At 32.5% G+C, this 21,682-nt stretch overlaps 4 protein-coding genes across 8 annotated transcripts; 2 read left to right on the top strand and 2 right to left on the bottom strand.

Annotated features, from left to right (window-relative positions):
- Positions 1-267: 267 nt before the first annotated feature.
- LOC113000396 (uncharacterized serine-rich protein C215.13) lies at positions 268-1,134 on the bottom strand. Its single transcript, XM_026127005.1, has one exon. It carries the CDS (start codon positions 1,132-1,134, stop codon positions 268-270), a length of 867 nt encoding a protein of 288 aa, XP_025982790.1.
- Positions 1,135-6,819: 5,685 nt separating this feature from the next.
- LOC100803935 (magnesium transporter MRS2-5) lies at positions 6,820-15,284 on the top strand. 2 transcript variants are annotated; one of them, XM_006574883.4, is made up of 7 exons: positions 6,820-7,165; positions 8,018-8,631; positions 9,016-9,086; positions 12,897-13,025; positions 13,118-13,453; positions 13,755-13,802; positions 13,911-15,284. In XM_006574883.4, exons 2-7 carry the CDS (start codon positions 8,202-8,204, stop codon positions 14,139-14,141), a joined length of 1,245 nt encoding a protein of 414 aa, XP_006574946.1. In that variant the 5' UTR covers positions 6,820-7,165; positions 8,018-8,201; the 3' UTR covers positions 14,142-15,284. The 2 variants fall into 2 exon arrangements, with proteins under 2 accessions (XP_006574946.1, XP_006574947.1); XM_006574884.4 differs by lacking the exon at positions 6,820-7,165 and adding an exon at positions 7,313-7,896.
- On the bottom strand, positions 13,791-20,682 carry LOC100803398 (probable inactive purple acid phosphatase 1-like). Of its 4 annotated transcripts, none has more exons than XM_006574378.3 (13): positions 20,543-20,682; positions 19,923-20,101; positions 19,673-19,764; positions 19,444-19,510; positions 19,171-19,293; positions 18,275-18,367; positions 17,898-18,027; positions 17,276-17,357; positions 16,399-16,531; positions 15,682-15,887; positions 15,457-15,582; positions 14,847-15,156; positions 13,791-14,581 (listed from the first exon to the last, which is right to left on the bottom strand). In XM_006574378.3, exons 2-13 carry the CDS (start codon positions 20,091-20,093, stop codon positions 14,273-14,275), a joined length of 1,842 nt encoding a protein of 613 aa, XP_006574441.1. In that variant the 5' UTR covers positions 20,094-20,101; positions 20,543-20,682; the 3' UTR covers positions 13,791-14,272.
- On the top strand, positions 20,624-21,521 carry LOC100527348 (short-chain dehydrogenase). The gene is made up of 2 exons (NM_001251645.2): positions 20,624-20,820; positions 21,300-21,521. The coding sequence occupies exons 1-2, from the start codon at positions 20,653-20,655 to the stop codon at positions 21,462-21,464; spliced, it is 333 nt and encodes a 110-aa protein (NP_001238574.1). The 5' UTR covers positions 20,624-20,652; the 3' UTR covers positions 21,465-21,521.
- The last annotated feature ends 161 nt before the right edge of the window (positions 21,522-21,682 follow it).

Raw genomic sequence — 21,682 nt, 5'->3', positions numbered from 1 at the left:
AAGGGATATTCCTCACTAAGTAGATTTAGCTGTGATATTTTGTATATCTATAGATGAATGTTCTTGCAAGTTATCACACTAATAGTGAAGACATTTGCTTGTCTATAAATTAGTTGTAAAGAACTTGTGCAAAAAACCTAGTTATAAACAAATATAAGTATGTCCTCATGGACATATGTATATTTGCTTACTCAGATCATATTTATAACATTTTATGACATGGAGTGTATATAATGTATAAGATTAAAAGAGTAAAGACAAATAAACTCACTTTGGGAAAGCAATAGAGGACATGCCAATGTCGCTACTATGAGAAAGAATAGACACATTGGACTTGGATGGCTCGTAACTTTTAGTTTGATGTGAAGTCTTTATTTCGTTATCAACTTCACTGAGCCTTTCTCCTTCCAACATCAAAGGTCCATATGATGTTTCTATTGTTTGCAAGTTCTTTACATCAACACTCTTTATGACAGTGCTTATCTCCTCACCAGATTTGGTCAATTCTCTTGAAAAGCCTAATTCAGCATACATAAGCGCATTTTCTCTGGTAAAACTAGGTTGCCCTATTTGAATACTAAATAATGAATCATTAGAAGAAATACTCCATTCTGATGGATTAGTATTTGTTTCAAAGATTGAAGATGGAACAATAGAAGCATCATATCTTCCAGATCGATCCATCACTTGGATAGGAGGACTAGCAGTTGGTGACATACCCTTTTGGTTGCGACTCAAATCGTAAACTTGATATGTTGATGTTGGAACTAGAAGGTTGTTGTCAACTTTAGATTTGTCAGAGCTCTCACTGCTAGAAACATAATCTTTTCCAGACTTGGTATACTTAAATGCTTCCTTTATTCTAAAGAAATTATCTGAGGATGATTCTGATGAAGAGGAAGAACTTGTCCTTCTAGCTAAGGAAGGTATGCTTTTAGTGCCATTGATATGTGTGTCAGAGTGATCATTCCTACTATGCTCACCTTTACTGATGATATTTGTTTGCCTTTCTGAGTCACTGTTGCTTCCACTTTCACAACTTAAATCTTTACTTCTTTGACGGTGATCAATAGTTTTTGATTTTTTGTTTGCTTTCTTGTCTTTTATGCTATGATCAAATGTCTCTCCATGCATTTCAAAACTCTTTACTTCTCTTCTCGATATTTTTTTTGCTTTCTTGTCTTTTATGCTATGATCATATGTCTCACCATGCATTTGAACACTTGGTGCTTCTCTTCCTGGATTTTTTTTTGCTTTCTTATCTTTTATGCTATCATCAAAAGTCTCTTCATGCATTTGAACATTTGTTGATTCTCTTCTCGCATGAGTTTTTTGAATGCTGAGAACTAAGTTGTCGATGTCCTAATTCCATTACAAATTTTACTTGAGTAGTTGACTTTGAATCATACTATATCTACACATTTCAGTGATAGGAAACTGAAATGTAAACTTGCAGTATATTTCCATGTTAATTGCATGAGTGAGGGGCTTTAAAGCTTTTCTTTTTTGAAAAAAAGAAAAGATATTACAAAAAGAGAACAAAGAATAAAAGGTGTTTCATGATTAATAAATGACACATGGTTATTAATAATTTATGAAGAAATGATGAATTCAATTCCACACAAAACACTGAAAAAATGGAATTTTATATTTAGCGTAACGGTTAGAGAACAAACAAAAGACCTTAAGAGAATAATATATATCTCAGCAACCTAGTGTTAAATCTTAATGTTTTCATAGCATATCAACAAACAATATATGAGAGGTTTTTATGTGTAGATCCACCCTTGAATTAAGGATTAAGAACTACATTAACAAAACACCTTGAACATCTAGCACTTGATGTGAATTCCATTGCTTTAGAAGTCAAATGAGGATTTAAAAAGTGGTCGACAATCGCAATTTTGGTCACAAGGTTTTTCTGTTTTTGCGACTACAAGGCAATCACATCAGCCGTATTTACTTGCAATTTTCCGCAATATTATGGATTGCAACAAAACTATGACCACAACTAGAATCCTTAATCTTATTAACCCACTAACCATTTGCAATATACATTTCAATGATTCAAGAACATAAAATGCAATCAAATGTTTATCATTCCATTACGTTACCTTCTTGTTTCATTTTTCACATACATTAGTCATGCTCAAAATGTAATGTATTAAATTTTAGATACCCCTTTTCAAAATTCTTTCTCCCCTAATATCCATGTTGATTCATTCATAGATAAAATAAAATCAAACACAAAATAATAGGAAACACAAAATTCCAACGTAAAATACAATAAAACATATAAACAAAATGCAAGAAAAAAACAAAAAATTTAGAATTTACGTCAAAATTTTTAAAAATGAAAAATTCACAGATTAAATATTAAATAGGTTTGATTGTCTGAATAAGAAAATATACCTGAAAAATCATACAACCGCAAAAACAGTTTGTACCTAGAATTTTTTGTTTGTTGTTTGATGTTGACGATTGTGGTTAGCAGCAAAAGGTGGTTGAATTTGAAAGTTGGTGGCAAATAGAGGAATTGGAATTGGGAAGCAAAAAGTGAAATGAAACTAGAAATTAGGGTTTTGTTGGAGAATTAGGTGATGAGATGTGTTGCGACATTATAGGAATTGAAGTTTTCAATTCCATTATGTGAACAACTAACTATTTGCTTGTTTCACACCAAATCTCCAACTAATCGTATTTGACAACTAAATGTGTGTAAGGTAATTTCTAGCATATGTATAATACTATTTTTCTGCTTATACAGGAGACTTATATTAATTTTAATTTCATGTCTAATTATTGAAAATATCAAAAGGGTTGACATGCAATTAACATAAAGAATCTCATATAAGATAAAAACATAACATATAAATAAATTATATAAATTACATTAATTATATTTTTCAAATACTTTTTATACTAGATTTTACACCGTGCGATGCACTGGTTCATTTAGGTTATATCTTTTTATACTTGTATTTATTATTTTTTATAAAATAATATATATATATATATATATATAATTTTTTTATATATTTATTAGTAGCATATTAAATAAAATTAAAATTGATAAATAATTAATTACATTTTCAATTGAGGAGATTGTCTTCAAAAATATTAAGTCAATTGAAATTTATTATGATTTATTACTAATTTTTTAATATTATTACATGTTACTTTTTATATGCTATTAATTTAACTTCTCATTATATGTGAATTTTGAAACATAACATTATTAATAATAATAAATCACTATTGATTAGGTATAAAAATAGGAATATCTTATAATTTTATTTCATGAAAAAATTTTATCGTTATCATTATTATAACTATTATTTCAATAGTTTCTAGTTTTTAAAATTATTTATCTATAATAATTATTATATGTTTCACATTTTATATATTTGAATTTAATATATTGTAATATAATTACTATTATAATTATTTATTCATAAGAATTGTTATTTATCTGTGTTACTAATTTTTTCATATATAATTATTAAAATTTACTTATCATACATTAATAAAAAAATTTCACATTCTAAGTAAATTCAAAAAGATAACATTATTAATAATAATTACACTATTATGAAATACTCTATAACTATTTTTTATTTATGATACATGATGAATATTATTTATTATACTTTAAAATCTAAATTTATAAGAAAAAAAATCAAAATGTCTTAAAATTTACTTTTATGAAAAAATTATTATTATTATTATTGTTATTATTATTATTATTGTTTGAAATACAATAAATCACACTAAAAGAAAATTGAATAATGTGTTGGATAAAATATGAAATATTTTTCAAGTGAAAGATGTTTATTGAATAAATTGGTTAACAAAAACTCACATCTAGTGAATAAGATAAATATATACATATTATTTTCAATGAAAAACTTGTGTGTAAGAATGTGTAAATAATGAGATTTAAAATATGCTGACAAGCTAAAGCGGAACCATATAAAGACTTGGTTTTATATCAGTTCACTCGACCTGAACTACGTCTCGTTCTCCTTTATGAACTAGTAGAAGGTTTCACTAATCAAAATTGATTATAACAAGTATTTTTTTTTCTTCCAATTCTGGCTTACAAATATTTTCAAGGTCATTATTGTCATAACCCTTTTGACTCTCCATGTATCTAAGAACATTTAAGTATTATTTTTTCACTAAATCACTCATAACTTTTACAAACAGAAGTTTGATTTAGAATCAGAGATTCTTTACAACACTTAATGAGTGAATTTACAATAAAACTCTAATATGTGAACAATACTTTGCATAATACAAAGAATAGACTAATTTAAGTTCAATGTATTTCTTTACGGGTGTTGTTCTTTTCTCTCTTTTCTTAATTCACGACTTTTGTTTTTTTGTACTTGTGTCATTGTTCTTCAAAATCTTGATGTCCTATTTATACAATGAGACTTGTAATTGTGGAGAGTATTTTTAGTATCAAATAATATGAGCGTTGTAGAGCTTGATCTTGTTTCATAAAATGAAGAGATATTACACTTCTTTTATCTATTAGGATTGAAACTTTCCATAATTATCATTCATAACTCAATATGGCCGTTACACATATAAAAGTAAATATAAGATAAATTGGTAGATATGTTCCTTCTAAACAAAATCATATTTGATAAATTCAAATACATGTGCATATTTCATGATTCTTCAATAATAGTTGTAGACTTGAACTTTAACATAACCACACCAAATTTGTGTTTATAGTTCAACAACACAAAATTAGTAATGGTGTATGTTTTTCCTGCTTCCAACTTTTTTTTTAAAACTTATTTCCAGTTTTTCTTGGTATAGTAGCATGAATATAATTGTTCTACAAAAAATATATAAAAATTAGCATTGAAAATTAGTTTGCATGAGCATGATTGTAGGGTAAATAAAGAGCAAAAAAGAAGTTGAGACCTCTTCATCACACACCATGTATGTGCTAATTAATTCTTTATTCTTAATAATATTAAGAGTGTCCCACAAGCGCAAAACTCAGACCTTTATGATGGTATCCTTTGACGTAGAAGAAACTTAATTCAACAAAATATATCTATCAAAAGATATAAAAAAAATGTTTAATCAAATTTGTTAATTTTTAAAAGTAGAAAATTTCTGTACTTACTTCTTCATAGTTTTGTTGCAATTGGCATAATTTCTGGTGTGTGGACTAATGATAATAACCTGCAGCTTGAGGCGACTATGCAATTCAGTTTCGAAAGTTACTTTCAATTGGTTTGTGATTGGTGTCTTAGTGTTTAGGGCCAAGCTACATTGGACCACCTTAATAATGGTCCATTGTGGCCATAATAGTGGCCTTTTGATTGTGTACATTGGAACACTAGCACAAATGTGTTCCAAACCCCACACATAAAGGTCACAAACAAGATCCAAAAATCCGTGCATTTAAGCACTTCCATTATTGCATGCTCCTCACCCACTATCTCAGATTCTCAGCACTTTCATTTTCCTTCTCCGGACTCCGAAGCATCAATTCTTCATCCTCTGCCTCTCCATGTCATTCCCCTGTCCGAACCAGCCCTTCAAGTACGAGTACGGGATGAGGAAAAACCCATACACCAACAGATAAAGACTTTGAAGTACTTTACCTCTTTGTTGTCGCTGGCGGCAACAAGAGGAATCTTGTGAAGAAAAAAACAATCGAGTGAGGGAAACCACAAAGGAAACAAAGGGTAGTGAATATCACCGTGCTCAAGCCTACAAAGCCTTTCAAAATCTTCCTTCTGCTTGGAACCCTAGCTCTGATTACCTACCCATTTTAATAATTGGGGTTGGAGGAATAAAGGGTGTGGAAGGTTTAGTTTTTCTATTTTTAATTAGTGTTTCATTTGAGTACACCGAAAATCGTGGCGACATACAATGTCACAGGGAATAGTTGTTAGGAAGAAGGAAAAAGACAATATTATTGTTCAGATGGTACACTATAACACTGTAAGCATCATTAATAGTCCACAATTGATCATTTATTAAGGTGGTCCACTTTAATTTTGGCCTAATTTTCCAGGATTTCTTATGATCAAATATTTTTTTTCCAATAAAGTTTTAACTTAATGTGTTACAAAATAAATGAGGAGCTTATAAACTACTAAATATATACTTATAAAAAAATATAAAATATATTTTTTATCCTTTGAAATTTTTAAAGTTCGATTTTTTTAATTTTTCTAAAAAAAAGTTTTAAATTTTTTTGTCCATTTTTCACCTCTCTAATTTTGAAAATTTTGTTTCATTTTTAAGAGTTATCTAAACTTTTTTTCATTTTTCTATAAAACTCTATCTAAAATATTTTAAAGGATTAAAGGTATTTTAAATTTAAAAGGATGAAAAATAGATTTCAAAATTAAAAGGACAAAAAAGTTTAGAGAGACTAAAGTCGATCTTTAAAATTTTTAAAAAACCAAAAACATATACTTGTAAAAAATATGCTATCAAAGGATTTAAGTTAGACAACCTTTTCTACAGAAAAACTACTAGTTTAAGGCTCTCATTGGATTGGTCAATAGAAATAGCATATGATTCATGAGTCTGTATGATATTTGTTTTCCCAAATTTCTTGTCCTTGTCAATTTTTAAAAAATTACATTTTTTTACTATCATCTAATTAATACCTTTATTTTTAACATATATATGTATATTTAATGCCACAAAAATATGTATATTTAATTATTTCACTTTATCATTTTTTTACAAAATATACTTTATCTGATAATTATATGAAGAAGCTAGTTAATCAAATAATTATACTAAATACTTCTAATTTAATTAACTAATTTATTGACTTCAGTTATGAACCCCTTCAGGAATAGGACCACAGATCAAAGTGAAGTGTTTCACCATTACAACTTTGCAACTATTTTACTCTTTCTCAAAACAATAAAAGAAATAGTTAAATCAGAACTCAAAATGTTCACAAATCAATGACGAAAAAATCATTGCTTTTCGTATGAAAAATTCATTGCTACCATTTGAATCTATCATATTTGGTAATGCAACAATATTCATAAATCTTCTTCTTCGTCTCTACTCTTTGAGAATATAAACCTTTTTAGCATCATCTTACTTTGACCCATCCTCCACGGCTCCACCTATCAAAAGTTTTCTGCTGATTCTCGACCTTCGGGTAACTTTACTCTCTCTCTCTCTTCCTTTCTGGGGTTTCAATTTTTTTCCAATTTTTTCTATTATTTGAATCTAATTTGATAGAAATCATTAATATGCAAAAGGTGAAATCTTGGTTGAGACTCGGGGGAATTGTGGGTGCAGTTAGTGGAAGATTAAGGAGTGGGAAGATGGCTATTACTGATGATTTTAAAGTTACGATTTTGAGTGTGAGATTTAGTTCAATTTATGGAGAATTTAACTGATTCAATTTGTTTATGAGTTGGGTTGAAGTTAGTTGATTGAAGGACTGTTTAGCGAGAATTGCTATTTTGGCACAGCACTAGTGTTTACAAGTTTAAAGGAAAGTAATTTTATTGGCTAAACAATTTTTTGAATTTGAAGATATACTATGCATTGATTGATGGTAACTACCAGAGCATTGGGTTTATTCCCCTTTAGTTTTGTTTTTCTCTAATTTGATTGTTTCCTTTTTTATTGATTGATTATTTAGGTTAAGGTTTTATTATTCAATTGGATTGAAATCACTTGTCTCAGTTTCTTGTTCCTTCAATTAAAAGTGAAAGTGATATGTGGTTAAAATGGAACATTCTTGTTCCTATTTGTAGTTTTTCTTATCGGTTCACGCGTCGCTTTTTTTTTTCTTTCTTTTTTTTATTATGGGGGAACAGGAAAGGGAACAAGAAATGGGAAGAGAGGATTTGGTTGCATTCAATTCTTCTATTAGAAGAAGTACATGAATATGACCTCTTTCCTTTTATTTTTGTCCTTCCCCAGTCCAGTAATTTGCTTCTGGGATATGTTCTTGTTCGACTAACTAGCACATTGGTTCTATCTTATCTTCCAATTTCAGGTCTGAATTTAAGAAATGCACAAAGTATGGATCACCTTAGAGGCGGTTCTTGATTCCGGTTATCACCTGTAGATCAAGGTTGTGTTGGAAATGAATGCTGAGTAGTGAATACTGCTGAATACTACCTCAGCTAAAAGAAATACTGTATCAGTACTACTTGTGAGAAAAGTATGATACAATTGCCATGGATGAAACACAAGACCACTATTATTCTTCCAGCCTACCCGAGTCTTCTTTATCTCATGATGGTGGTGGGAGGTCTTATTTCAATGGGCAAATAAATCGTGGGACTGCTATATCAGGCCTGAAGAAAAGAGGTCATGGAAGTCGCTCTTGGATTAAAATTGGTCAGGATGGGAATTTTCAGACTGTGACACTTGACAAGGCAACTATAATGAGATATTGTTCTTTGCCTTCTAGAGATCTCCGGCTGTTGGATCCGATGTTCATTTATCCTTCTACAATATTAGGACGGGAGAAGGCTATTGTAGTCAACCTTGAGCAAATCCGGTGTATAATCACTGCTGACGAGGTCATCCTAATGAATTCATTGGATGGTAGTGTTGGTCAGTATAGGTTAGAATTATGCAACCGGCTTCAGAATGAAAAAGCGGGTAAGGAAGGATTGCAGCTAATATTGCTGTAACAAACACAATTAGGTGCAAGGAAGACTTGTGTGAAAAAATAATGTCTTATATGTATCTAGGTTCGTTATGACTTTATTAGCATAACTAATGGTCTTTTCTGTTGTAGCATTGTTAGGGAATGGATAAAGAATAATAAGTGATAGACATTGAGTGTTGTGAGCTATGAGGTCTTTTCTTGATAATACTATGAAAGCCTAAGTTGAATATGTTACTTCTTCTGATGTTGTGATTTATTTCTTAAAAGCAATGTTATATTTGCTATACTTTCAAGCCATTCAGAGTTTTTATTTTTATTTTTATGGAGGTAATTACTGCATAGAATTGCTTACTTTGTCTGCCATTTTTGAACAGATGATCTACCTTTTGAATTTAGGGCACTGGAGTTGGCTCTAGAATTGACATGCACATCTTTAGATGCTCAGGTATGAATTGACCTAAAAAGTCTTATTTGTTGGGAAATCTTTCACATTATTGGCTGTGAATTTTTTATAGTACATTTTCTACATTTTTCATTTTACATTGAAAATGGGAACAACGAGTTTATATGCTCGCAAGTATTTTGGTTAAATTACTGAAGGATTTGTCATGTTGAAAAAATTTTCATCAACCATCCCAAGTATTTACCTGAAAATTCATATAATCCATAAAGCTTGATCGTTATTACACTTTATTGACTGTCACACAATATTTTCCACCATTCACTGCAATCAAGATTCAGGCTGGTAAAAGCTGTAGGAATAATGTAGCACTCAAAAGAAATATGGGGAGACAAAAGAATGTGCAAGGAGATCTGAAGCACAAACAAAGGGGGGCAGGAGGAATATTCTAGCTAATATCTTAGGGAACTATAAGAAAACTTCTGTTACTAAGGAAACTGGATTCTTATTACAGCCTTGCGACCCCTTTGTATAGGATGAAAGCACTAATAATTAATTAAAAAGCAAATGCTAACCCTTAGGTCTAAATCCAAACCATCTAAAAAGCTAAAAGGAACTAATAGGCATACACAGAATAGAAAATAGAAATTCATGGTAGCAACTAGTACAGTAGCATGGGCAGTACTCTGTTTATTAGGTTGATAAATATCAAATTATAGTATGTCTAACTCATGATAAAAAAAGAGAAGAAAGGGAGAAGGAAAATCCTTTTTCCATGTTTTTTTTTTTGAACTGCAAAATTAATATACATATATATATATATATTAAACAATAAATAGTACCAGAGGTACTACAGGATAGTACAGGAGATAAGCTCTCCAGAAACAGAAAAACAAAAACAGGAAAACAAAAGCCCTACAAGAAACCCCCAGAAACCTGACCCTACAGACCGCACTCTAAATAAAAGCCATAGACATGGCTGAGGACCATTGATGGAAAGGGGCAGTAAAGTCCTTTTCCCACCCCCTCAGCCAGGACCAAGTGAGAAAGTTAGTGTTATCCACCAACTTAGATATGTGCAAAGGCTGATTATGAAAAATCACATCATTCCGGAGCTTCCATATGGAACTTGTAGCTGCTATCCACCAAATTTTCCTTCTTGTATTGGTAACCTGCGAACCTACTATGGAGGAGTGCTGGAGGAAATGATCCATGGGCCTACAGTGAAGAGCTCTATCCTCCTTAACCCAGGTGTTGAATTCCCACCACAAGGGCATAACTTTTTGACAATTGAAAAACAGATGAGAAGCAGATTCAGAATTGCTTTGACAGAAGGGACACAAATCATTGTCAAGCTCAACTTGTCTCCTGGATAAGTTCTCCTTAGAGGGAAGCCTATCCCAAAGTAATCTCCACGCAAAGGATAAGGCTCTAGGTGGAATTTTAATGTCCCAAAGCTGGCAGAAACCAAGGTGATGATCTTTAGAAGACTGCTCAGCTTTAATGCACAGATAAGCAGATTTAGTAGAGAAGATCCCATTAGATGCAGCTCCCCACACCCAAGTATCCTTTGATCTAGCATTTAGATTGATCACAGCAGTCTGATCAATAAAAGCTGAAGCTATCCCCAAAATCCTTTTTCCATGTAGCAAAGACCTCAAATCAAATCTTGAAGAATGCTTGCTTGAAGTTGAGGTTACATTAAATAATTTATACTAAACATATGTAAATGCTAAAAAATAAAAAAGTATCCAAAATTAAAGGCATATTCATGATTAATAAACAAAAGTATCCCAAAATTAAAGACATATTCATAATTAATAAACAGAAGTTATAATTTAAAGCTAAACACACATAAACCAACAATAGAGTACTGAGTACGTAAATAAAGAAAGGCCAAAGCTGAGCATGAGTGTAGAGAATATAACAAAGCAAGTTTTAGAGGTCTTGAGTTGGCCAGAAAACACTGGGAAACACTGAAAATTCTGGAGAACAGTGAGAGTTCATCCAGAGATATTTACAAGGAGAGACTAGGGAGGACTAAGCAGAGCAAGTCTAAGGTTGGTTTGAAAATGCTGGAAAGTGTTGAAGATGCTAGAGAAGAGTGGGTGTTTGTCCAGAGAAAATGCTTGATTAGATGTGTGAAAACATAGGTTTATTTTTGAAGTCTTTGATTCAATGATGAGAGGGTGGGGGTGGGATTGAAATTGCAAGATTGCCTCCCAAAACAAAGCAATGTATGGACAAAAAAAGATGTTTCACCTTTTTCCTGCTGTAAACACTGTAATAGTGGTCACAACTTGGGATTGCAAAAGTGTTGCACTGCTGCTATTGCGCGCTATTGACTATTGTTGTTTGTGTTGCTCCAAGATCCACCAAGATGATGAAATATTGTGACTGATGAGTGAGAGCTATGAGGGATTATGAAAGATGATCAATGATAAGTGTCTCCACTCTATAATTCCCTACACTTTTGGGATGGCAAAAAAATCCGTGCCCGCGAATAAAATCTTTTATGGATAGAAGATGGATAGTTTAAATGGATACCTGCAGGTAGCGGGCTGGGTATGTGTTTTTTTTACTTGCATGTTAACAAAAAGGGTTTGGGTATCATAGTATGTGTATCTGCGAGTACCCGCTACCCATTAAATGACTTATATGACTTATTTGGTGTTCTTTTTTATTTGGATATGGCTCTTTAATTCACTAGTTACTGTGGTTGGGATGCATTTTACTAGTAGGAATTGGGTCCAGAGATTCAAAATCACACCATATATGGTATCGTTCTTATTTCTTTGATTTTTTTTTTTTACAATACAAAATCTGATTTCCTTCATTAAAGACATGTAATCTTCACATATAAAATCTGAAAATAGTACTCCCTCCGTTCCTATTTATAAGACCCTGATTTAAAATGGTGCTCGTTCCTTTTTATAAGACCCAACCTATAATGTTCCTTACATTAATTATTTTTAGATTAGAAATGCCCCTAATTAAAAGAAGAGAGAGGAATGAACTGGCAAACAATTAGAAAAGAGAGGAGTATTAATGACAAGGATAGTTTTGAAAAAAGTTATAAATTTAAGACAAATTTATTGCTACCAACTAAATTAATCACTTTCCTTAATCTTGATGAAGTAGGTAATTGAGTCTTATAATTAGGAACAGAGGGAGTATAACTTTATTTTCAAATTTTATAGCAAATAAAGGGTCTTCTTGATAAAGTGTCTTTTAAAAGAATCACCTTTTTTTTAATTTGAAGTATCCACAAGTATCCATGGATACCTGCGGGTAATTTTCAAAGTTCAAACAGATACACCTGGTGGGTAGCGGGCACGGATTTTCCCCAGCTGTGCAGGTCACGGGAAGCCACTACCCATGCGGTGCCTGACCCAACCTTTTGCCATCCCTAGTATTTTGTTTGGATAGAATTTCTTTAAATTTATACCTCATAGAATAGATATCTCCAAAATTATCTTCATCAAATTCTTTTGTTGATATCTTCATAAAATCTTTTTGTTAATATCTCCATCAAACGTTGTAAACTATCCTTCATCTGAACTCATCCAATTCAAGAAATACGAAGGAATGAGGGTTTATCATGGCTGTCATACTTCTCTCTTTGGACCTAAGTCATTGTAGTGTAAAATTTTAACGGCTTCAGACTAGGTATAGTACTGTATCTTGAATTTTGAAAATTGTTGTTTTAGTGTTGGAATTCAGGTAATTGTCTTTATATGCCAAATTATATGCCTTGCTAAATGCATAGAAAAAGACATTGGAGAAGCTTCCAGCCATGTGTAAGTAAATTTTCATCTTGAATCCCGTATATTAAGAAGAATGTTGATTTGATAGGTAAATGAACTGGAAATGGAAATATATCCTGTGCTGGATGAACTAGCCTCATCTATCAGTACTCTAAATCTGGAACGTGTTCGAAGATTTAAAGGTCACTTGCTTGCTTTGACTCAACGAGTTCAGAAGGTTGATCAACGTAGAATTATTATTCTTGATTACTATTCTCATTTTTCTAGCTTTCTATTACCTGCAACTAGTAACTTATTCTTAATTCCCAGGTTCGTGATGAAATAGAACATCTCATGGATGATGATGGTGACATGGCTGAGATGTGCCTAACTGAGAAAAAGAGAAGATCGGATACTTGCACTTTTAATGATTGTTTTCAAACTCGTGCATCAGGTAGACTAATTTCAAAGTCGGCTCCTGCTTCACCAGAGCGAACAATTAGTGGAGTCCAGATGTTGCAAAGGGCTTTCAGCAGCATTGGAAATTCTAGTAAACATGGTAGTTCAATGGGTTCGTCTGATAATGGGGAAAGGATTGAGCCACTGGAAATGTTGCTTGAAGCATATTTTATTGTCATTGATAATACTCTTAACACGATATTGTCGGTATGAGAAATTTGACTTACTCAGCTGTAGCATTAGAATCTACCCATGTTGCTTATAACATATAACAGAGTATTTGTATGTTGGATATCATAGTTTTTGCTAATATAACTAAGGTGTACATATATAACATTAAATTAGCTCAGGCATGCCTTCAGCCAATCAGCTGTTACATTCTGATTTTTGCTAATGAGTAGTCCCCATAGTGACTTTTTATGTAAGCTAACAGCGTATGATTTTATTATTTAGGCATGGTGCTTCATGCAAATGCTAAGTATTGATTTTTTTCCTTCTGGTAATGCAGCTCAAAGAATACATTGACGACACAGAAGATTTTATCAACATAAAATTGGTATGCTAAGATTAATAATTTGCAACATTCTCTGTCTATTCCTTTATTTCTTTGATACTCTAAACTGTGTAAACCAGGCAGCGTTACTTTTCACTCTATCTATTACAGGGAAATATTCAAAACCAGCTAATACAGTTTGAGTTGCTTCTTACAGCAGCTACATTGGTAGCTGCAGTATTTGCTGCTGTAGCAGGAGTATTTGGAATGAACTTTGAAACCACAGTTTTTGACTATCCATCGGGATTCCATTGGGTTTTGGTAATTACTGGAATTGCTTGTATAGCATTGTATTTTGCCCTCCTATTCTATTTTAGGTACAAGAAAGTGCTCGCAGCTTAAATTGAGTGTGCATTCTACCTAAGCCATGTTGAACAAGGTGACAGCTTGCTGCCGCATACAACATCTAAGTCTACTCATAACTCACTGCTTCAACACGGCTGGATACATTGAAGCTTTCATCATTTCATCAATCAAGATGCCATTGTTATACTTGGGCAACTATCCATGGTGCAGGCCAAGATGTCTCTATAATCCCGTGATATTTTGAAGGAGTCATAAACCTTTCCATCTCTGCTCTTCTTGTACTCAAACAACAAATTTGAATGATCAAAAGCAGTTAGTTTTACAAACCCATAGTCATAGTCTTTAAAGATGCTCCATTTGGTTTTGAGGGAAGTAAATGCTGAAAGGCTTGCTCCACCACCACCAGCTACAACATGTATGGTCCCATTTAAGGTTCTTCCCTTATAGTGGTGTTTCTCTTCATTAGTGCAGATATTCTGTTGCAAAATGTAAAAAAAGGTTCTTAGTCGAGAAAATATGCATTCTCATTCCAACTCTTGCAGGTTTAAATGATGCTATTTGTGGCATGTAAAATGGTATTGTTTCATTTTTCTCAAGAAGAGCATATTAGGGATTAGGGAACTCGACATCTTGATTACTTAATGCTTAATTCTGGATGTTGTGTTGTTATTGACTTATTGTACATGTTAGCCTTATATTCATCAAAATTTGAATGGAAGAAGAGCACAAGGTTTAAGAAACCTGATATATGGGGCATGTCCTCTCATAATTGTGCACATGGCCATAGATGGCAATGTCCACCTTGTATTTCTGCCAGAGCTTTTGAAAACTCTCTCTCCCCATTGGTTCAGCAAATGATCCCTCTTCTGCATAACAGATACAAGAAGAATATCCAAGTACGCGATGTGCAAGGAAAATTATCCATGGCTGTTTTTGTCTGTCAACTGATGCCAAACAATGCTCAATGAACTTGTATTGTTCTGTGCCTTCTCTCCAATCATGTTCAGTGTCAGCAATACAGAAGCGGAACATGCCATAGTCAATTGAATACCTGGTGAAAGAGTGTAGAAACGTAACATTTTCCAAATACCTGATTAATTCTGTTGAGTATTTTCTACCTAAAGCTTTAATACCAAAAGCATTGGTGGACTTTGGTATAAAATTATTTCAAAGCCTCAATTTGATTATTTACTCTTTATTGAATGGCATTTGTAATTCTTGGTGATTCACTTTCTTCATGCTCAAATCATTAAACCCAAAAGAAGATAACCTTTCTAAACGGGAAAAATCTAACAATTCGCTAATTTATTGATTATAATTTGAAGAAATGTATGAAGTCATGTCGCCATACCAAAGCTTAGCCCTGTTAGAAGCAGGGGTGTAGAACATAGTCTGTGCCAACACACCACATTCTCCCCCAGAATCCATGTTCTCATAAAAGGATCCTGTTCCAGGCCAATCTCGCTCATGGTTCCCACTGTAAAGGACAAAATCACCACAAGGGAATCATTATTAAAAATAAATAAATAAACAAAACACTTCCTAGTCTAATTTTTGGGGTAAGCTATATAAAAACCTTGCGATCATGTAAGGCACAGCTGATGCAATTGGCTCCACCTGTGCTGTGAATTGGTCCCACTGAGGAAGGTATCCATTTGCATAACATATATCTCCAATATGGAAAACAATGTCAATGTTTTCCAAGTCCTGGATAAGCTGCTGAGTAGTGTTAATTGAGCCATGCTGGAAATTGTTGTATTCATTGGAACCATCAACTTCCCCCTGCATGGTTAAATATTATCAAATACTTAGAGAATTCAAATCATAAAAGGATTGTGGTTCACACTTGAGGACAATAGGATCTCAAACAAGGTTTTAAATTGTGGTCGCTTTTGCAGTGTCATCATGATTCTTGATATTGTGGGAAGTTATGGACAAATGTGACTGATGTGGCCCCAACTGAAACTATTGTATGGTTAACAATTATACGCTTAATATGCAGTTTGTTAACACTTATACGCTTAACAATGACAGCTTCTTAAAGAAATAGTAAGGAAAGAACTCTTATCTATGAAGATTCATTCTATAGCATATTCTTTGGTTTGATACCGTATACTATAATTTAGAAAGGCCAAGAAAGATAAATTTGATATAATATGCTCCGGGTATGAGGAGCATATCACAATTTTAAATTTCAAATTATCAGCATATATTAGGACCAACGTTACTGAGAAACATGGCAGATGCCATCCATTGAATATATGCATGCATACTTTTTCATAACAGTTCAAACCTTTCCCATATCTCCAAATATGACTACACGTTGTAAGGACTTTTGTCCAGGAAAAGGAGGTGCGGTGAACTGATAGTTTCCACTCCAGATATATGTAACATTGTTTAATTTGTGTCCTATCCTGTACTCATATCTGTCCAATCAACAGAAGGCACAATTAAATTATCATGCAGCATTATAGCAAACTAATTTAAATAGAAAATATGATGCAACTCAATAGGTTTTTCCTAGTTAGGAGCTCAATAGCAAATTTATAGTTGTTATTTTTCTATTGGTAGTGAAGGTTTAAAATCTAGATGATATCTATATAGTAGCATATAATGACAATAAAAAAAAGTTAAATTAGTTATTTAATCTCCTAATTTATTTTTAGATTTAATTTGATCCTGTAGTTTTTTTTTGTTTGATTTGGTCCTCTAATTTTTTTAAATCAATTCAATTTGGTCTTTTAATCTAAATGGTAAGAAATTATACTTTGTAGCTGTTCAAAACTGTCACTAAGTGATTTTAAACCGCTACAAAATCAAATTTTCCAAAAAAATAAATCGATTTTAAAAATTAGAAAACAAAATTAAACGTATAAAATTAAAGAACCAAATTGAATCTATTTTAAAAATTAAAGGATTAAATTGAAAAAAAAATTAAAAAATCAAATTTAACCTAAATAATAAATTTGATTGATGTTGGCTCATAATAGATAGCAATATCAATTAAGTTTATGCCTTTAGAGTGAAGTTCTCACAAAATTAATGAAAAGCTAATCTACTATAAAGAAAACAAAATCTGAATATAAGATTCATGAATATGGCGTATACCTTGAAAGGGAAGCATAAGATTAAAATGTGCATAAAACTAGGCCTAAGCTAGAATAACATACATTTTGTTGGGCCACAGTTCTTTCAGATGACTGGTGTGTATGTATCCAGGGTCACGCCATCCCACTGTTCTTGCTGGTGCACCTGTTCATAAATAGATAATGTTAATGTGCAATAATGAGCAACATTTTTTTATTTTTTTTCCACCAAACTAAACTTTCAAGATTACTGATGTTCCCAATGGTGGACTAAGCACTTTGTAAAAGGATATGAAGCTTAAACACTTTATGTGCACATCAAACCTAAAGTTGGCTAGTGCTTTGTATACACCTTAAGCCAAACCTAAAGGGTTTGTGTGACAAGACATTTTGTGGAGAAAGCCTTATTTGCACCTAACAATTTAAGATCTAGGGATGAATTAGTTCTTGACAAGAACAATTTGGAAACAAGAAAATATGGTTTTAGATTGATAGTTGGTACACTAGAAAGTATGACACATTTTATTTAATAACATACTTTATATAAATTATTCTCCAACACTTTTCTGCCTTTTTTTTATAAAAAAAAATCGTTTTTACCATGAATATTCATATATCGAAAACTGTATAATCTCTTAATTATGTTGTACTACCATTGTTGATTCCAAATCCTAGGTTCAAGTACATATCAAAGAAGTTCCCTTACCACACATGCTATCACGAGTGAAAGTCAGTGTCTCAGCAGGTGAATGCATACGATCCCCTTCTTTTGGACCCCATTGAACAAAAGGTTCAGCATCATTGATCCCATATCCACTTGTCCATGTTACAGTCATCTGATCAAAATTATACTAATTTAATTTAATTTGATAAAATGCAAGAACCATTTAAAGAAAAAAAAAAAAAAACAAGAGTAAATGCAAAAAAATTTTAAAAAATTAACTCAGAGATAATAGCAGCATGCTGGATGCTTTCTTTCTTCACAAGTTCACATAGCATTTGCTTACATAGGGAACTTCCTTATCCTTTTAATATCAACTGTTTAAGTTTTATGCAGTCTAGGACTAGAGAAAATGAACTTACCTCATTCCATGACTTTCCTAGTGCCAGGCGAGGGTAAAGCGGTGCATTTGGATTGGCAAAAGCTATTTTATCTGATACTGCTACTAGCTTTGGCTGTCATGATGTAAATAGAAACAAAAAAGAGATTGCATTTAGCTATTTCATGATAGATGTGCAAATTAGGAGTTTTAGAGAGGCAAAATATTGTTACTGTTAGACAATGTGATTGAAATTACTAATTAAAGGATTATCATATAAAATATACATAAATCCAAAAGAAATGTGTGTCATCCAATGCAAGTATGCAAATGTGGAAAATCAGGTGAGCTCGTGAATTTGTGTAAATGTCTGTGAACATGAACTTCTCTGTGAGCATGTATTTGATTGTTGTTCTATGAATATGCTTTGAGACTCCTAATTTGGGGATGAAAACAACTTTCTGTTTAGCAGTGTCCAAACCATTCCGTTCACTTCTTGAACAATGAGACGGAAACTTTCCTACATTCCGTTCATATTATTTAACTAGCCTATATAGGAAGCATATCAGGTGAGAGATGAAAGCATAAGAAGAGCTAATCCTAACCATCCATGTATAGATAGATTGATTATGAATGGCAAAATCTGCGGAGGTAAGACTAAGGCTTCCACAGTATCTAAAGGAAAATATGAACTGCTAGGAAAGCAGAACAGAAGTGAACGAAAAAGACAAACTGAAAAAGAGATAATTCTCACTCAGCCCACAAAGTAGCCTTTAAAAGGATTTGTTAACTTGTATCCACTGTTTAAAAGTAAATAGTAAAAAGGCAAGAATATTCTCATGGATCTAATCTACTTCCAAATAATCTGTGCATGCAATTTTGTTTGTATAAGAATCATAGAATATTAACATCCACTTGTTCAAACTAATGGTGGCTTACGTTTGACAAGCCACCAGAAAATAGTGCAAATGAGAAATCTGATCTCTGGTTAATCAGCAGAAGCTTCAGAAACCCTTTTCCAGTTTCTTTGTAGAGGGGACTTGAGTAATTTGCATATTGATACTGCACAATGGGGTAAACATTCATCAGACCATCAATTCTATTCTCTCTTTCATAACTTCTCCTGGCTAAGAAAAGCAACAGAAAGAAATCATTGTGGTAAACTCATTATGAAAATATGGTACAGGTTAGTGTTCACATCCACCGATGTACCTTAATGGGTGCAGAACACAATAGTGGTGGGTAGACTCTACGGTTTTCTTTTGGACATGTGGAAGCACTGAAATGCACAAAACAGGAAAAATCAATTAAAACTAAGCAACCAAGTTTGGTTGTACAAGACAAGAATTTAATTGAAACAATAAGTAAAATTCTATAGGACTCCAAATTTGGAGCCAGTTTTCTGGCTAAACTTCAAATAGGCTCTGATTTTGAATGTTACCTAAAGTTTGCAGGAGAGAATACTCCAATCCAATCATCAATTGATGGAATTGGAGAACTGTACTCCAGAGTTACCCATTCAGCAGTTTGCTCCTACAGAATCCAGTAAAACTTACATCAGCAACAAGCAGGCAATGTGCAACAAGATGGCAAGTAGAAAACTAATACATAAAAAATATTGGTGATCATCAAGAGGGTTTACATGTGACACCACTGATCAATTTACATTGCACAACAGTGTTAAAACTTACTTGTAGTCCAAGAACTGCTGGAGATGCTTTGATGTAAGCAAGGTCAAGAAGTGATACTGTTGCCTTATGAACAGCAACTTTTGAAAGAGGATGATATCCATGTGACCACACCCTTTGGACCACTAAACAAACCAGTAGAAATGCCAAGGACACAAACTTGGATTCTCCCATTTCAGTAACTGTTTCACCATATATGTGCTCAGATTAATTACACCACACCTTATGTATGTAGTTATCCAGAAAACTTGGTTACACTCTATCAAATATCTCATATATAGTATATAATACTTATCTTTTCCCCAACTTACCTAAAAATCATAAGTAAAAAAACAAAGAAAAAGTGGCAAATTATAGAATATTCAAAAGCAACTGCAACTGCAACTGCAACTGCAGCTTTATAACAAGTAGATGCGGTTAGAGTTCACCTACCTGTCAAAAATATCAATTTGTTTGTTGAAAGCAAACAAGAGGGTTTTAATTTGAGGGAAGATATTTCACAGAACATAGTAGTTTTCAAAAGGAATCTTGGGAACAAAAAACATAGATGCCACTCACTCTAACTACTAACGTTTTAACTGTTAGATATATTAATTTTTTAATATATGGTTGAGATTTGTCACCTGCAACTTGTTGAAAGGGTGAGGTGTGTTATTTTTTGAAAATTGATAACTCATCCCTAGTCAGAGTTGTGTTTCTTCCACACCTTAGCATTGGAGAGTAAACTCCTTAAATGGTCGTTTCTCAGACACAAATAAAGCCTCTTTCTTTATCTGAGTTGGGTAAGAGATTTGAAGGGAAAGTGGCAATTGTGACAGCTTCCACTCAGGGAATTGGCTTTGCCATAGCACATAGGCTTGGCTTGGAGGGTGCATCTGTTGTCATCTCTTCTCGCAAACAGGTTCAATTAATTTCCTGTTTTCAATCTCTTTTCTTATGGAGTTTAGGTCAAAGTCTTCATCTTTTTCTTTTGGTTTTAGAAAAAAAAATCCTGGTTTTGTATTTGGGTTACAAGAATTAAGGATTTTTTTTTCTTCTTTTCATTTATTTGATTCATATTATGAAGGAGAGACTAATTTTTAAATGATATAAGGGTGGTCGGTATAACAAGCATGGTGGAGGAAATGATTAAAAGCGATTTCATGAATTTGGTTTTTAATTGAGTCTAATGATGTGTGTGATTCATGTAACGGTAGGATGAAATTATTGTTTTTGACTTATTGTTATTATTGATTCGTAGTTCGTACAAATGCTTTATCTGTTTCCAAATTCCCACCTACTACCATTAACAGGATTGTCAAGTGATTCTTGTGCTCTGCACACATGTTTGTTCATTGCTGATTTCTTTTCTTTTTTTCCTTTTTGGTTGAATTGCTAAAGCAAAATGTTGATGTGGCGGCTGAAAATCTCCGGGCTGAAGGAATTGAAGTGTTGGAAGTTGTTTGCCATGTTTCAAATGCTCAACAAAGGAAGAATTTGATAGACAAAACAGTTCAGGAGAGATTTATTCTGATAAGCTATGCAATTTATACCGACAGTGTATGAGCATTGATTTCTTATTTAAAACACCAACACTTTTTAATGAGTAAACATTATTCACTGACAATATAAAGAGTTTTTACTTTTTACACTTTTATCCGATCACACCAACATGCATTGGTAGGATTAGTGTGATATGTTCCAGTATATGTTCATGTACTTGGAATACTTCTATCTAACTACATCTTATAACTTTTTATTTTTACTTTTTAAACATTTATACA

Source organism: Glycine max, chromosome 2, assembly GCF_000004515.6.
Source record: "Glycine max cultivar Williams 82 chromosome 2, Glycine_max_v4.0, whole genome shotgun sequence".
Lineage (NCBI taxonomy): Eukaryota > Viridiplantae > Streptophyta > Magnoliopsida > Fabales > Fabaceae > Glycine > Glycine max.
This window is presented reverse-complemented; position numbering and strand designations above follow the sequence as displayed.